The sequence below is a fragment of the Coffea arabica genome, chromosome 5e (assembly GCF_036785885.1).
Source record: "Coffea arabica cultivar ET-39 chromosome 5e, Coffea Arabica ET-39 HiFi, whole genome shotgun sequence".
Lineage (NCBI taxonomy): Eukaryota > Viridiplantae > Streptophyta > Magnoliopsida > Gentianales > Rubiaceae > Coffea > Coffea arabica.
This window is the reverse complement of record NC_092318.1, coordinates 39,655,001-39,672,658: the sequence shown is the minus strand read 5'-3', so window position 1 is coordinate 39,672,658 and position 17,658 is coordinate 39,655,001. Positions and strand designations below refer to the sequence as shown.

At 38.1% G+C, this 17,658-nt stretch overlaps 1 protein-coding gene across 1 annotated transcript in view; it reads right to left on the bottom strand.

Moving 5' to 3' along the window:
- Positions 1 to 399: 399 nt before the first annotated feature.
- The window catches only part of LOC140007004 (putative cysteine-rich receptor-like protein kinase 9), an 18,403-nt gene continuing 1,144 nt past the window's right edge, over positions 400 to 17,658 (bottom strand). The window contains exon 2 of the mRNA XM_072049682.1: positions 400 to 581. Within this exon, the coding sequence (XP_071905783.1) occupies positions 427 to 581 (155 nt within the window). The 3' untranslated portion in view covers positions 400 to 426. The remainder of the gene's footprint in view (positions 582 to 17,658) is intronic.

The window sequence follows — 17,658 nt, the reverse complement described above, 5'->3', positions numbered from 1 at the left end:
GGAGTATTAAAATACCACCATTAAATGGAATAAATGTGTCATATTTTTCAGTTACAAAATTTGAAAAGGTCTAAGCCATTGTATAATAGTCAAAATTTAATAAATCAATTCTTAAAACCTAATCATCACATAGGTTACAAAAACAAGACATAAATCTCATAAGTTACATTTTTAATGGTGATCTTGTAACTGAAAATTCATTTCAAAATTTGTAACTCATAAGTTACATTTTTAATGGTCATTTTGTAACTGAAAATTCATTTCAAAATTTGTAACTCATTGTATTTGAATTCAAAATAAGCATGTGAATGAATTCAAAATAATAATGATCTTTTTTATTAAAATATCCAACACCATCTACACCAGAAATAAGCAAATGCACTTGTTTTATTTGTTCATACACTTCTGAAGTGCCCGCAATATTAATCAATAAACTTTACCAGTTGGTATCAGGCCCATCGCAACATAACTCCTCCGCGATCTTCTTTTCAGGAAAACCATAGCAATGATTAATAGCACAATAGCAACCCCAATCAGTGAGATATCAATTAAAGCTGCTTGTGAGACGCTTCGCCCTTTGCCTGGATGAAAGGAAGCTTAATTTAGCTTCAAAAGTCAGCTTATAGGAGATCAAGTTTGATGAACTTCGGGTTAGTGTCACTCCGAGATATCCTATATATTACATAGAAGGAAAGCTATGCAAAAACACGTTATTCGAAAAAATACTCTTTCAAACATTCTTTTAAAAGTGTTTCACCACCTTTTTGTGACGGATATTTCATGTCGATGGTAAACAAAAAAAAAAAAAAGTTTTTAACAATCACGTTTCAATAATAACGTACTAACTGTCGAGGAGGTCAAATTCTAGTGGTTAATGATTTTTTTCTAATTCTAATGATTAAAGTTGAGATTTCAAGATTTATAGATCTTGCGTTTTGATCTCTCATTTTCTCTCCTTGCTTTGGTGCTTCTTAAATCCTACCTTTCTTTTACAAGAAAAAAATAGAGATTCAAAAAGATCCCCCTTCTTGACTTCCTTTCTATTTCTTAAATCCCACCTCTCTGTTGCATAAAAAATAAAAATGAAAACCCTAACATACTAACTATTTTTATTATGGTTTAATAAAATTAAACTCTCCTGCAGTTTCAAAAATTTAGAAACTTAGCTCTGTGTTTGGACCACTTGTAAATGAGGCTGTCAAGACCCAACCATTAGATATAATCAAATGACAAAAATGCCCTATTTTAAAAGATTGAAAATAGAAACCAGACGAATGGGACAGCAATTTTAGGCCCAAGAACTTCTAGTAAAATGAGCCGAAGATAATTAATTACTAAATTTAGAAAAGCAAGAAGTCAAATTACCAAAAAGGTGTTTTCTTCCAGAAAAAAAAAGTATCAAAATAGAACAAGATAAAGGGAAAAAGAGTAGAGAACAAATATTAAGATAATGAAAAGGAAGATGCACCATTACTAGAAGAAAGAAATATAAGATAACAAACCAACGGTGTGGAGAAAGTGAAATAAAACGACGAAAGATGAAAAAGAAGAAAGCGCCCTCTTCCTCTCAAACCTTATTTTTATTTTTTATTTAAACTCAAACAAGTAGACAGCAGAGCTCTTCGTTCACCATTGACTATATAAGAACTCCCATCGCTACTAGCACCCCTTGTTCCGACGTACTAACTCCATTTCAGGTCTATTACAACTGCCACCACGACCATCATTAGCACCACCTCATTTTAATGTATCTACTCCTATTCGATTCCCTTGAGATCTCGTATTACCAAGTCATTCTCGCCATTCTAACTTTTACCTTGCTTCGTACTCATACATACATGCCCTATGCATAAATACATGCATACATGAAGGAAATTAAAAAAAAATACAATCTAACGTTTTGTGATGAAATACAATCTAACATTTTGACAAAAAAAAATGAAGGAAATTAAACCAAGTTATCTTAGTATTGAGTTTTCTAATTCTTTTAGTTTCTTATTTTGGTGTCTTGTTTATTTAGTTTCCATATTAGTTTAGAAAATCTTAAGTCAATTCCAAATAAATTTCGGTTTGCAATTGTGTTTGTTTAACAAGTTTGGTAGTCTATAAATGCTACTAGTCTAGTACATTGTTATTAGAAGAGAGCTTTGAGTTGAGATGAATCTTGAGAGTGGCTTTGAAGGAAAATCTCATAGTTGATATTTATGAGTTGTCATAAATGAAAGGTTATGACTTGATATTGTTATTATTAGGTTTTGTGTTAATAAATTGTTAAGTATTTGTTTATTTATTCTTCTTTTTTTCCACATATTTTTATATGTGTTAAAGAATGAAACGCAATGTAGATTTTGAAAACTTAATGTACAGCATAGTTTGATAGTCTAAAATTGTGCGCTAAACGGCTAAAGCCCAGTCAATGTTCAGATGGGTCGTGTTAAGTAAAGTTTGCAACTTTCTGGAGATTGTACTCTAGAGGCCCTACGGTGACTAGTGAGGTAAATATTGCATCAGTTGAGTAATGTGATAAATTAATTGGTTAGATGGCAAGTCAAGTAGATGAGTTATTTGGTTAGTTTTTGCAGCTTGGACTCTAGAGGCCCTATGGTGACAAGTGAGGCAAATATTGTATCTATTGAGTAATGTGCTAAATTAATTAATCAGATGGCAAGTCAAGTAAATAAGTTAGTTAGCAAGTGACTCATCTAGAATCCTATTTATGTACTCCAGTGATTCTAGAATGATATACTTACCCAATAGCATCTATACCCCGTAACAATCAATCTGCACAATGACTACGTCCCTTGAGGTTTGAAAAAATGACTATCATCCTCTTTGATATGAAATTTGTATAACAAGCACTTCCTCACCATCAAAAATCTAGCATCCGTTTTCCTCCTGTCCATTAAGAATGTGTGTGGAAATATCAAATTGCCATTATCATTATTATATATACTGCCAGTGTATACAGTATCATTATTAAATATATAACACGTGCCATCCATCCAATTGTAATAATGTATACACTGGTAATATCTATAAGATTCACTCTTGTAGATATTGTAACATAGAATTTTCCCAGTTTTTATGTTTTATTCTTGCCCTTTGAGGAATTCTAACAAAAAGAGCTACTGCCAAGAAAAATCATAAAATTCATGGAACATCGATCTCTTCATCACCACCATTTCTTATCTCCACCGCCTCCAAATCCCCAAATCCAAAACCTACGTGTTGAATTCAAAGCCAACATTTGAATTCAAAGCCAACATTATTGACTATCTCAAGCCAACAATTGTTGATTTGTTTGGCAAAATTTTCTTATCCCACATCAGTGGTTTGGCTTTGAAGGGAGGTGATTGTTAGCTATAAATAAGCAATCCTTCTCCTCAATTCAATTGTACCAAAAACAAAAGAATTATCCAAAAAGGATTTTGTAATTCTTTTGTAATTATTTCTTCTCCTAAATTATAAGAGCAGGCTGCTTGAATGGTGTTCAGAGAGTAAGCAAAATTGGCCGAGCTCCATTATCAATTTTCGGGTGCGTTCTTTCCTTATCTCTTTTTATTTATTCCGCATTTGTTTAGTAGTTTCTTTTCTATTGTAGTATAGTATTCAATATATATTTGTCGGGTTTATTTGTAATGTTTTATACGATTCATTTGGGTGTATTTTATTATTCGTGTGTACGTATTATTTATGAATACACGGGTCTAGTTATGATAATATATCGTGTACGTAAATTCTGTCTAGAAGACTGGATTTTAAGTGGGACCACTTGTGACCTCTCCAGTTTTTTCTGGAAATTTACTTGGAATGGTAATTCTGTCTAAGAAGATTGTTTTAACGATCTTTCCTGGGAATTACTGAATCGGTTTAATCACTAGTTGAATCAGTTGAGTGGGAAATTACCCGGTTTCCCTAACAAGTGGTATCAAAGTCGAAGGTTCATCCTTTGGCCTGTTTGTAATTATTTATATTGAATACTATTATTTGAGTCTGTAATGGCATCAGACAATTCCACGTCAAGAATTATATCTGGGGCATCGGCTTCCTCGTCAACATGGTCGAGAATTCCAATGTCAAGTTTGAAGTTGGCGGTGGAGACATTTGACGGTACTGGCCATTTCAGCATGTGGCAAGGTGAGGTCATGGATTTCCTTTTTCAACAGGGTCTTGACATTGCCATTGAAGAAAAGAAACCAGATGACATAGAAGAGAAGGAGTGGAGTACCATAAATCGGTTGGCATGCGGAACTATTTGATTGTGTTTGTCCAGAGAGCAAAAATATGCTTTCAAGAACGAGACTTATGCATGAAAATTGTGGAGGGCATTGGAGGAGAAATTTCTGAAGAAGAGTGGTCAGAATAAACTCCTAATGAAGAAAAGATTGTTCCGATTCGATTACCAACCAGGTACTACTTTGAATGAACACATCACTATGTTTAATCAGTTAGTAGCAGACCTGTTAAATTTAGATGTAAATTTTGAAGATGAAGATTTGGCTTTGATATTGTTGTCATCCCTTCCTGATGAATTTGAACATTTGGAAACTACGTTACTTCATGGGAAGGAAAATATGCCTTTAGATGCTGTATGTTCTGCTTTGTATAGTCATGAATTGAGAAAGTAGGATAAAATGAAGAATAAAGTAGCTACAGCAAATGAAGTGTTAGTGGCAAAGAGGTCGTCAACAAAGCCAATCAAAGGGGAGAAGAGGAAGGTCCAAATCGAAAAGCAGAGTTGCCAAAGATGAGTGTGCTTTCTGTCGTGAGAAAGGGCATTGGAAGAAAGACTGTCCAAAGTTGAAGAAAAAAGGGAAAGCTCCATAAGACGTAAATGTTGCAGAATGCAAAAGTGATGCGGAATCAGATTTCTCTTTGGCGGTATCACCTGTAACATCCCATCCAGATGAGTGGATTTTGGATTCAACTTGTACCTATCATATGTCTTCTATGCGGGAGTGGTTCTTTGAATTTGAAGAACTTGATGGTGGAGTTGTGTACATGGGAAATGACAATCCATGTAAAACAATTGGGATAGGTTCAATCGAACTGCGTAACCATGATGGATCTACCAGAATCCTGAAGGGTGTTCGGTACGTGTCAAATTTGAAAAGGAATCTCATCTCTTTGGGACTTTTGGAGTCAAAAGGCCTGGAAGTAAAGATGCGAGATAGAATTTTTAAAGTAACTTCGGGAGTACTTGTGATGTTGAAAGGTGTGAGGAAGAATAATCTGTATTACTACCAAGGTAGTACAGTTGTTGGGACAGTAGCAGCAGCAACATCTTCCAGTAGCAAGAAGGATGCAGAGGCAACAAAGTTGTGGCACATGCGATTGGGACATGCTGGTGAAAAATCCTTGCAAAATCTTGCCAAACAAGGATTATTGAAAGGTACGAAAGTTTGCAAATTAGAATTTTGTGAGCATTGTGTTCTGGAAAAACAAAGAAGAGTGAAATTTGGCACTGGTATCCATAATACCAAGGGTATTTTGGATTATGTGCACTCAGATGTGTGGGGACCTGCCAAAACTCCATCCCTTGGTGGCAAGTATTATTTTGTCACTTTTATTGATGATTTTTCCAGAAGAGTTTGGGTGTTTACTATGAAGAGCAAGGATGAGGTGTTAGGGATTTTCCTTAAATAGAAAGTTCAGGTTGAAAACTAGACGGGAAGAAAGATCAAGATCCTTCGAACAGACAATGGTGGAGAATACAAGAGTGATCCCTTCCAGAAGATATGCCAAGAATGTGGCATAGTTCGGCACTTCACAGTTAGAAAAACACCGCAGCAGAATGGGGTGTCAGAGCGTATAAACAAGAAACTAGTGGAGAAAGTACGTTGCATGCTGTCCAATGCTAGGTTAGGCAGAAAGTTTTGGGCTGAGGCTGTGACATACGCTCAACATCTCGTCAATCGCTTGCCATCATCTACAATTGGTAGCAAGACTCCATTAGAGGTATGGTCTGGAAAACCTGCAACAGATTATAATTCTTTGCGTATTTTTTGTTCTAGTGCATATTATCATGTAAATGAATTAAAATTGGATCCATGTGCAAAGAAAGCTCTCTTTATGGGCCTTAATGCTGGAGTTAAGAGATATCGGTTGTGGTGTCTAGAAACAAAGAAAATCATTTTCAGCAGGGATGTTACCTTTGACGAATCTGCCATGTTGAATAAGGTAATACAAGATGGAACCAGTGGTACTCCGCAACAGGTGGAGTGTACGCTGAAACAGGTGAAGTTTGAGCAAATAATGGTGAGTACAGCAAACAGCACCATCAGTGACTCTCCCATGGCAGAAGAGGAGTCAGATGAGGAAGAGGTTTCAACCCAAGAACCTCAACAGCAGTAAGAGTCAATTGCCGTCAATAGGGCAAGACGAGAAATTCATAAACCTACTCGTTTTGTTGACATGGTGGCCTATGCACTTCCAGTTATTGATGATGTTCCATCCACATTTTCTGAAGCAATTCGAAGTATAGAAAATGATAGATGGAAAGATGCTATGGAAAAAGAGATGCAATCTCTTCAGAAGAACAAGACGTGGAAGTTGACACAACTACCGAAGGGCAAGAAGGCAATTGGATGCAAATGGATATTTGCAAAGAAAGAAGGATTTCCTGACAAGATTGATGTTCGCTACAAGGCAAGATTGGTGGCTAAAGGCTACGCTCGAAAGGAGGGAGTTGATTATAATGAGGTATTTTCTCCTGTTGTTAAACATTCCTCTATTAGAATTTTGTTGGCCTTGGTAGCGCAGTTGAATTTAGAGTTAGATCAACTTGATGTGAAGACCGCGTTCCTTCACGGTGACTTGAAAGAGGAAATCTATATGTCTCAACCAGATGGATTTAAAGTTGCTGATAAAGAAAATTGGGTTTGTAAGTTGAGCAAATCGTTGTACGGATTGAAACAATCACCGAGACAATGGTACAAACGATTTGACCAGTTCATGATGGGCCAAAAGTACACAAGAAGCAAATACGATCACTGTGTGTATTTGCGCAAGTTACGAGATGATTTCTACATCTACTTACTCTTATACGTTGATGATATGCTGATAGCGTCAAAGAGCCAAGTTGAAATTGACAAAATGAAGGCTCAGTTGAGTAAAGAGTTCGAGATGAAGGATTTGGGAGAAGCTACGAAGATTCTCGGCATGGAGATAAGCAGGGATAGAACGAGAGGCAAGTTTTGTCTGACACAAAAGCAGTATTTGAAGAAAGTACTACAACGTTTTGGCATGAATGAAGATTCAAAACCTGTAAGTACTCCACTTGCTCCTCATTTGAAACTTAATAGCCTATTATCTCCAAAAACAGATGAAGAGCGAGCATACATGGCGAAAGTCTCGTATGCTAATGCAGTTGGTAACTTGATGTATGCAATGGTGTGTACGAGACCCAACATTTCACAGGCAGTTGGTGTGGTAAGCTGATTTATGCATGATCCGGGCAAGGGTCATTGGCAAGCTGTGAAATGGATTGTATGGTATATCCAAAATACTGTAGATATTGGATTAGTATTTGAGCAGGATAAATCACTTTGTCAATGTGTAGTTGGATATTGTGACTCTGACTATGCAGGTGATTTGGATAAGCGACGTTCTACAACTAGCTACTTGTTCACATTTGCTAAGGCGTCAGTTAGTTGGAAGTCTATTTTGTAGTCAACGATGGCTTTGTCTACAACGGAGGCAGAGTATATGGCGATTACAGAAGCTGTAAAGGAGGCAATTTGGCTTCAAGGATTACTTGAAGACTTGGGAGTTGGTCAAAAACACATTGACGTGTTTTGTGACAATCAGAGTGCTATTCACTTAGCAAAGAACCAGGTCTTACACACAAGAACGAAGCGCATTGATGTTAGCTATCACTTTGTGTGGGAAATTCTCGAAGAAGAGGAGATTTTTCTCCAGAAGTTTCGGACTACGGAGAATCCTGCAGATATGCTGACCAAGGTGGTTACAAGGTCCAAGTTTGAACATTGTTTAGACTTGGTCAATATCCTGCATATTTGAGTTGGCACCTGAGGGCGCAAATTTGGAAGCACCACAAGAATCGCTTGTTATTTTTGGGTGAGAAGATTTGTATTTTTGGATAGGATTAGAAATTATGTCAAGGTGGAGATTTATTGAATTCAAAGCCAACATTATTGACTATCTCAAGCCAATAATTGTTGATTTGTTTGGCAAAATTTTCTTATTCCACATCGGTGGTTTGGCTTTGAAGGGAGATGATTGTTAGCTATAAATAACCACTCCTTCTCCTCAATTCAATTGTACAAAAAACAAAAGAATTACCCAAAAATAATTTTGTAATTCTTTTGTAATTATTTCTTCTCCTAAATTATTAGAGCAGGCTGCTTGAATGGTGTTCGGAGAGTAGGCAAAATTGGCCGAACTCCGTTATCAATTTTCGGGTACGTTCTTTCCTTATCTCTTTTTATTTATTCCGCATTTGTTTAGTAGTTTCTTTTCTATTATAGTATAGTATTCAATATATATTTGTCGGGTTTATTTGTAGTGTTTTATACGATTCATTTGGGTGTATTTTATTATTCGTGTGTACGTATTATTTACGTATACACGAGTCTAGTTGTGATAATACACCGTGCACGTAAATTCTGTCTAGGAGACTGGGTTTCAAGTGGGACCGCTTGTGACCCCTCCAGCCTTTCCTGAAAATTTATTTGGAATGGTAATTCTGTCTAAGGAGATTGTTTTAACGATCTTTCCTGGGAATTATTGAATCGGTTTAATCACTAGTTGAATCAGTTGAGTTGGAAATTACCCAGTTTCCCCGACACTACGGCCATTCTTTTTTTTTTTTTTTTTTGTAAAAATGATAGGATTGTATTTCTTGGTCAAAAGTATATACAAGCGAACACAAACTCAATTCTTTACAATGTCCATTTAACATAGTAGATTGGCCATTCAGATCATTAAAAGATGAGAGACACAAGAATCCCATTGAGAAGAATTGCATAAACCCTTCAGTAGCCATATGATTCATTGGCATATATCACCCTTCTTGCCCATAAAATTGCTAGGAAGTACTATCACATAACACGACTGTCCACCTTAAGTCTCTCTTCTCCATCTAGAACATCAAAGACAATGGTGGAATTTTATAGCGCAATTCTTATTGAGGAATTTGTGCTTGCATTGTTCATAAGGAGATAGATGACTTGGATATTTGGATACTTGAGTTTATGATGATATTCGAGTATAATGATTTGGAGGTTTGCGGATTTGGCTATCTTGGTTTGTGATTTAGAGTTTAATTGTGGATCACTCGGCTCATTTTTTGATGTTTGATAGCTAATTGGAGACGGCAAGGGTGGCTGCTGTGAATTAAGTTAGGGTTTTGGAAGCAAGAAAAGTGTGCATTTGATTGATTTTTTCCTTCTTATCCTGATTTAACTTGGAATTTTGGGGTGGGTTTAGTGATCCCAAGGGATGAGGAGCTAGTGATGGTGGAAGTTGGAAGTCGGGGCTCAAGGATTTAATGGGTAGATGTCAGGAACTCAGAAGTTAGCTATTGTCGTTTTATTCACAATACGTAGCGTTTGATGGGCGCAGGGCACAGATGCCAGAAACGGTGTCGTTCAACTAAGTGACAATTAGTAGTGAATAAAGACGGTTAAAGCTTAATTGCATAAATAACCCACCGGATGATTGTAATAGGCAGTTAGGATCTTATTTGTCTGAAACCAACAAATTCCAATTTTTCCCTCTTTCTGTTATTTCCCTCTCTCTCTCCCTCTACCTATCTTTCTCTCTTCCCTCTCGTTCTGTTAACTTTCCGGTGAATATTGAAGCCATTGTGGCGGTGCTAGCCCGGAGCCTGACAGTTGGTATCAGAGCAGCCGATCCTTGGCTGCTGAGGAAGAAGAACTGCCATGGCGGAAGGCACGAGATACCGATCCTTGGAGGATCAGCTGAAGAAACAGGAGAGTAAGCTCCAGGAATTGGCCGAATCCATGGCTGCTCTGCATACGTCGGCGCAGAATGAGCTACAGCAGAGACTCCATGAGGAAATGGAGAAGAGCAACTCGAGACTGGAGTCGGTGGTGGGGAATCTGGACCAGAAATTCTGCAAGTTGGAGCAAAAGTTCAACGCGTTAATGAAAGTGATGATGAAGGACAAGGGAGTCCAGGAGAACGAAGGAGGACCTTCCGAACCTCTTCTACCTACACCACCCTCGCATTTCCGACTGGCGACTCAGGCTGAAATGGCCGGCCATCAGCAGGAGTCCAGAGGTAGGATGTTCACTCCCAATTTACCTAGATTAGATTTGCCGATGTTTACAGCAGGAAATCCAAGGGAATGGCTTAGGAAATGTCATAAATATTTTTTGAACTACCACATACCTGCTTGCCAGAAAGTAGATTTAGTGGAGATGTTCTTAGAAGGTAAAGCCGATAATTGGTTCCAAGGGGTGAAATTAGCTAAACCTGGGCTAAATTGGGAAGAGTTTAGCGAGTTGCTATGTGAGCGTTTCTCTGGCAAGGGATCGCTTGACATCGTAGAAGAATTTAACAAGCTGCAACAAGTGGGGACAGTGGAGGAGTATGAGGAAAAATTTGAGGAATTAAAAACTCTGATGTTAACCAAGAACCCCAGATTAGATGAGTCCTATTTTGTTTCCAGCTTTATCAGTGGGTTAAAAGAGGAGATCAAGCCCATGGTAAAGATGTTTAGACCACAGACATTGACCAAAGCATTTGAAGTAGCAGAGTTGCAGGAGTATGCACTGGAGGTGCAATGTAAGCAGACCAAAAATTCTGGCAAGATTGCCATGGAGCCTAAGTTTGGGATGTACAAGGGGCAACCTGGTGGACAGAATCTACCTAATTCTTACAGGCTTCCTGCGATAACTCCTAACACTAGAAGGACTGAAGTTGCACACAAGGAGGTAGGAAGACTTTCAGCAGAAGAGCTACAGTACAGGCGCAAAAACAACCTGTGCTACAGGTGTGGAGAGAAGTTTGGGTTGGGACATCAGTGCAGGACAAGAGGTCTGAATTGCGTTAGTGTGGAAGAGGAAGAGGAGACTGATTTTGAGGATGCAGTGGGGGAACAGGATGAGTTTACTGGCAGAGTTGGGGAGACGGCTGAAGTATCACTGAATGCCTTGTCTGGTGCCATTCAGAGGAAGTCCATCATGCTAATTGGCAGTATAGGTGGCTTACCAATCAAAATACTAGTGGACACCGGGAGTTCTGACAGTTTCATCAACCATAGAATTGTTACCTTACTGCATTTACCTTATCAATCTGTGAATCCTTTTATTGTGACTTTAGCCAATGGGGCAGACATCACCAGTGGGACAGCCTGTCCTAAGGTAGCTTGGAGGATACAAGACTACCAATTTCAGTTTGACATGAAGATAATGGAACTAGGAGGTTGGGATATCATCCTGGGGGTTGACTGGATGTGTCAGTTCAGTCCAATCACCTTTGACTTCCACACTCTCAGTATCGCACTCAGTGATCGAGGGCAATTACTTCACCTCCAAGGGTTCATAAATCAACCTACGATGGAGCTGGTGAGGGGAAGGGACCTCAGATCCTTCATCCAAGAAAGAAAGAAAAGCTGTGCACACCTGCAGGCGAACTCCACCAAAGACCTTCAGAAGGACATCCCAGAGTTGGTGGAACAGGTTTTACAGCAGTTTCCACAGATATTTGCTACTCCAACGGGACTACCTCCAGAAAGGGAGCTGGATCACCAAATCCCTCTCAAACCAGGGGCAGAACCATTTAAACTCAAGCCTTACAGGTATCCCCACTCCCATAAAGCAGAGATTGAGAAGCAGGTTGCAGAAATGCTTACGAATGGAATTGTTAAACACAGTACTAGTCCTTTTGCTTCCCCTGTCTTGTTGGTTAAAAAAAAGATGGCACTTGGAGACTATGTATAGACTACAGGAAGCTCAATGAGGTGACTGTCAAGGATAGATTTCCCATCCCCAATATTGATGAATTGCTAGATGAGTTACATGGCACCAGATATATGTCTAAGTTGGACCTCAGGGCTGGGTACCATCAGTTGAGGGTTAAGGTAGCAGACACTCCCAAGACTGCTTTCCAAACACACCATGGGCACTTTGAATTTCTAGTAATGCCTTTTGGCCTAACAAACGCACCAGCCACATTTCAGGCTTTGATGAATAGGATTTTCCAGCCATTCCTGAGAAAATTTGTATTGGTATTTTTTGATGACATCTTGGTCTACAGTCCCACTCTAGAGTCACATGCACAACACCTAAAAATTGTATTCCAAATCTTAGCGGATAACCAGTTATACTGTAAAAAGTCAAAATGCTCTTTTGCTCAGACATCCATGGAGTATTTGGGGCATGTGATTTCTGAGGTTGGGGTCAACATGGACCCAGATAAGGTGGGATGTATCCTGTCTTGGCCCACTCCTAACTCAGTTAAGGAATTAAGGGGATTCTTGGGGCTGACTGGATATTACAGAAGATTTATAAAGGGGTATGGTGTGATTTGCAAGCCTTTAACTCAGCTACTGAAGAAGGAGAGTTTTGGGTGGAACCATCATGCTCAGATGGCTTTTGAAGACCTCAAAAGAGCCATGACCACAGCTCCAGTACTCAGTATGCCAGATTTTGAAATTCCTTTTGTCATAGAGACTGATGCTTGTGGAGTAGGGATTGGAGCAGTGTTAATGCAACATGGACACCCTATAGCTTTCCTCAGCAAAGCTCTATCCAGCCAGAACTTGGGGTTATCTGTTTATGAGAAGGAGCTATTTGCTCTGGTGCTAGCCGTGACCAAATGGAAACACTACTTGGTGGGCCATCATTTTGTCATCAAAACTGACCACCAAGCTCTCAAACACTTGCTGGAGCAGAAGCTCACGCACCCCCTGCAACATAAATGGCTCACCAAATTACTTGGACTGGACTACGAAATCTAGTACAAAAAAGGAGCTGACAATGGGGTGGCAGATGCGCTATCCAGGAGGAAGTTCGAAGGCCTTCAGGGGGACATAGCAGTAAATTGTACCATGTGTGCAATTTCCTCAGTCCAACCAACATGGATGCAGGAGTTGGTTGCAAGCTATGAGAGGGATAATGAAGCTCAGCAGAAGATAGCTCAGCTCCTGTTAGACCCCAATGCAGTATCAGACTATCACTTGGATAAGGGAATGCTCAAGTTTAAAGATAGACTATATGTGGGATCTGCTAATGGTATTCGTGGCAAGGTGATCAAGGCTCTACATGACTCAGCAGTAGGGGGGCATTCGGGCCAAAGGGGATGTCTACACAGGATACAAACTTTATTTTATTGGCCGGGACTCAAGCAGGATGTTGTCACTTTTGTCAGGTCTTGTGATGTATGCCAAAGGAACAAGCATGAGAATGTTCCCTATCCTGGACTTTTGCAACCTATCCCAGTTCCACAACAGGCATGGTCCCACATATCCATGGATTTCATTGAGCAGCTGCCCCTATCTCATGGTTGTGACACTATCTTGGTAGTGGTGGATCGACTGACAAAATTCAGTCACTTCATTCGTCTCACACATCCTTTCACTGCGCAACAGATAGCCCAGGTCTTCCTTGACCAGATTTATAGGCTTCATGGATTACCAGAATCTGTGATTTCAGATAGGGATAGAATTTTTGTTAGCAGGTTTTGGCAAGAGTTGTTCCATCTGTTGGGAGTTGGCCTGCATTATAGCTCATCCTACCATCCCCAGTCTGATGGTCAGAGTGAGCGCGTGAACCAATGCTTGGAAACATATCTTAGGTGTATGTGCAGTGAACACCCCTCTCAATGGAGTAGATGGCTACCCACAGCTGAGCTTTGGTACAACACCAACTTCCACACCAGCTTACAAATTACTCCATTTGAGGCATTGTATGGATACAAGCCCAACCACATTCCATTGGGGCCTTTCCACGACAGTGTTATCCCAGCTGCAACTGACCTGGTGCAGGATAGGCTCCAGGTCATTTCGCTCATCAAGGAGAATTTGGCAAAGGCACAGAACCGCATGAAACTCTTTGCTGACAGACATAGGTCGGAACGTACACTCCAAGTGGGGGATTGGGTGTTTCTTAAACTACAACCTTATAGACAACAAACGGTGGCTCTTCGAAGGAGTTTGAAGCTCACAGCAAAATACTATGGACCTTTCCAGATCATTGCCAATGTAGGGGCAGTGGCCTATAGGTTGCGGTTACCTGATGGAACTAAGGTTCATCCAGTGTTTCATGTTTCGCTGTTAAAGAGAAGGATTGGAGATGCTCAGGGCACTGACCCTATGTTGCCTGCTTGGGACTCCTCTGACCAATGCTTACTTCAACCTGAGGCAGTCTTGAGAAGAAGAGCTATCAGGCGTAACTCTATAGTGGTCATCCAGTACTTAGTAAAGTGGGATCAGCTACCAGAATCCGAGGCCTCTTGGGAAGACAAGGACTTCATCGACAAACAGTTTCCAGCATTCCAAGCTTGAGGACAAGCTTTGCTTAAGGGGGAGGGATTGTCAGGAACTCAGAAGTTAGCTATTGTCGTTTTATTCACAATACGTAGCGTTTGATGGGCGCAGGGCACAGATGCCAGAAACGGTGTCGTTCAACTAAGTGACAATTAGTAGTGAATAAAGACGGTTAAAGCTTAATTGCATAAATAACCCACCTGATGATTGTAATAGGCAGTTAGGATCTTATTTGTCTGAAACCAACAAATTCCAATTTTTCCCTCTTTCTGTTATTTCCCTCTCTCTCTCCCTCTACCTATCTTTCTCTCTTCCCTCTCGTTCTGTTAACTTTCCGGTGACTATTGAAGCCATTGTGGCGGTGCTAGCCCGGAGCCTGACAGTAGACTAGCGTTTGGTGGAGATTGGTGGTGGCACCGAGTAGAAAGGGTTTCTTGCTGGCACTAAGGAGGGAGGTTGTTGGTAGGACTTCTTCTGGAATAGGGCTTTTAATGGAGATTGAGGATTGCTATGATATAACGTGATCTGGTGAAAGATGCCAAAAATGGAATCGCATAACATTTGCCATTTTTCCCTTTTTTTTTGTAAAAATGGATTATGGTGTTTCTTTTTATATTTAATGTTTTAGTTGTCATGATTTTTTAGGGTAAATTATTTATAATTCTCTTGTGATTTTACATAATGTTATATAACCCCCCCCCCTTTAAGGTTTCAAAATAGACACGTACCGTATGGTTTTATATAAAGGAAAAAATGAACAGAGTTCACCATCAGTTACACCTTTTATACTAATCACACTCTAAAAGTATGTGTGATAAAATCTTAATCTTCATGTAAGCCCCTTATGGTTTGTATAAATATTTATTTTATCCTCCTATGATTTTTGCATTTATCTAAGTAATCTCCCTATACTTTTATATAAGATAGTTAAGCTATCAATTGATTTAATATTTAAGTTAGGTTACCATTAGTATTTCAATTAACGATGTTATATAAGCTATTTTTCATCAAGTTTCCACATTATATAAAATTATTATGAGATGAAACGGGCATTTTAAAATATTATGAGAGTCATGTGGTAATAAACAAAATCACAAGGAGGTTATATATAATTTACCCTATTTTTCATTTGTTTAGTTTAAGGCATTTTAGTCCCAAAATGACGTATTTAACATCGTATGACATCGATTCAGACAAAGACGATGATTGCTTTTTTCTAACCTCACAGGGGGTGTAGTTGTTACTTGGTCAAACTACAAGGGGTGTACATGTAATTAACCCGTTGTAAATAGGACAATGTTCATACATTGACTGGTATTTCCGGACACTTGGCATGTCTTTTTGTTGACCAGGCAAGTTTAAGCTGTTAGTGGAGATTAATCGGTACGAACGGAAGGGGTTTCTTGTCATAAGGTTTATCAGCGCTCAGGATTGTTTAGTACCGTGGTCAAACTTTAAAATCTAATTTGTAATTTGGCCAAATGTCATGGGAGATAAATGCACGAAAAATCTTCCGTACTACCTTCTATTTCATTCGCTGTCTTATGTTTCGTTATATTGTCATGTATCCTTTATGAATATCCTACTTTAATCCTTTTTTTTTCTTAGAATTCCAGCAACCACCAACAATGTAAAAAAATTGTAATTGACTAAAAAGCCAAAATTTAATTAAAAATTAGATTTTTATGAATTTTCTAATATATTTTTTGTTTCTCTAGCAAATATTGGTTTTTAGTTGATATATTTTGATTTTTCATTAACCTATTAATCATCATTGGAACTCAAGAAAAATAAAAGGATTAAAATAGAATGGTGACGAATGGTACAAGGCAATACAATAAAAGGTGAGGCAGAAGTAGGAAAAAAGATCAATTGCGAGATAAATGTAATTAACCATTTGATTAGTGTGAATTTTAATAATTACTTTCACTATCGATGATTTAGTGCTTCACCCTCATGATCTCCTTATGCTTTTGAAAATATATCAGATTACTCCCTCTTATGCTTTCTAGTTAATTAGATTGCTTTTTTATTGGGTTAAGCCAAGTTGAAAGAGGATAATATGGTATTTGATTGATTTCATTGCTAACATTTGTTTTGTATATTTCTTCTTTATCAATTTTTATTTTGGACCTTTAACTATAAACGCACTTTCACTTTAGTCCTTAAATTTAAATTTTGGATGCTTTATTTCCTAAAATATGAAATTTATCCCACTATAATCCTTAAAGATTATTTTTGGCCTTGACAACTAGATTTGCCACAACACAGAAGAACTTAATGGCTCGACCTTACAATATCACGTGCAACTAAAGTAAGGTAAAATTGCAATTTGAAACCACAAGGCATTGCAAGGTAAAATGTTACACCAGAGAGGGGTAAAATTAAATTTATCTATGTCAATATCAGATTTCAAAGTAGCCAAAAAAATATTGCACTATAAACAAAATCTTTTACATTCATAAAATACATCCTCGATATTCTTCAATGTCTTTGTCTAAATTTGGGAAAATTAAAATGGATTCTTTTTTTTTAACTTTTTTTAGCAGAGAAGGAGTGAAATTGAAAAAGTAGGGAGGGAGAAGGAGAATTTAATCCCAGGACTTCGATGTCGCGAGGTTTTAACCTTAACCACTAGACCAAAATCATTTAAAAAAAGGTTAGAATAATAATTTCATTTTGAAAAAATTTGCAAATAAATACTATCCACATTATACATCATTAACCATTTTAATTATACACAACATTTAAATTTAGATTAACAAACTTTTGCTGTTTGATTAATCGTTAGAAAATTTTCCGTGATGTTAAAGTCTTGTATACTATTTAAATGTTTCTTGCAAATTGAATGCAAAAACTTTCTCAAATAGACTCTCTTTATGTATGTTGATCAACCAATCAAAACATAATAATAACACAATAATATGAGTTTTAAAACCATATATTAAATAACCGGCTAAATAACCAAAGAAAAACGTAACGGAGAGAAGCCCAACCCATTTTTGCACACAAAACCATCATACCTAAGGGGATTCTACATTGGCCACCATACTGTTATTTCAAAATATATTCAATTGTTAATTACTGTCTAAATGGCTGCAAGAGGGCTAAATATGTACACAATTACTGTCCTAAGAATTATGAGTCCACTTAAAATTTTTCCATAAATGACAAACGATGGT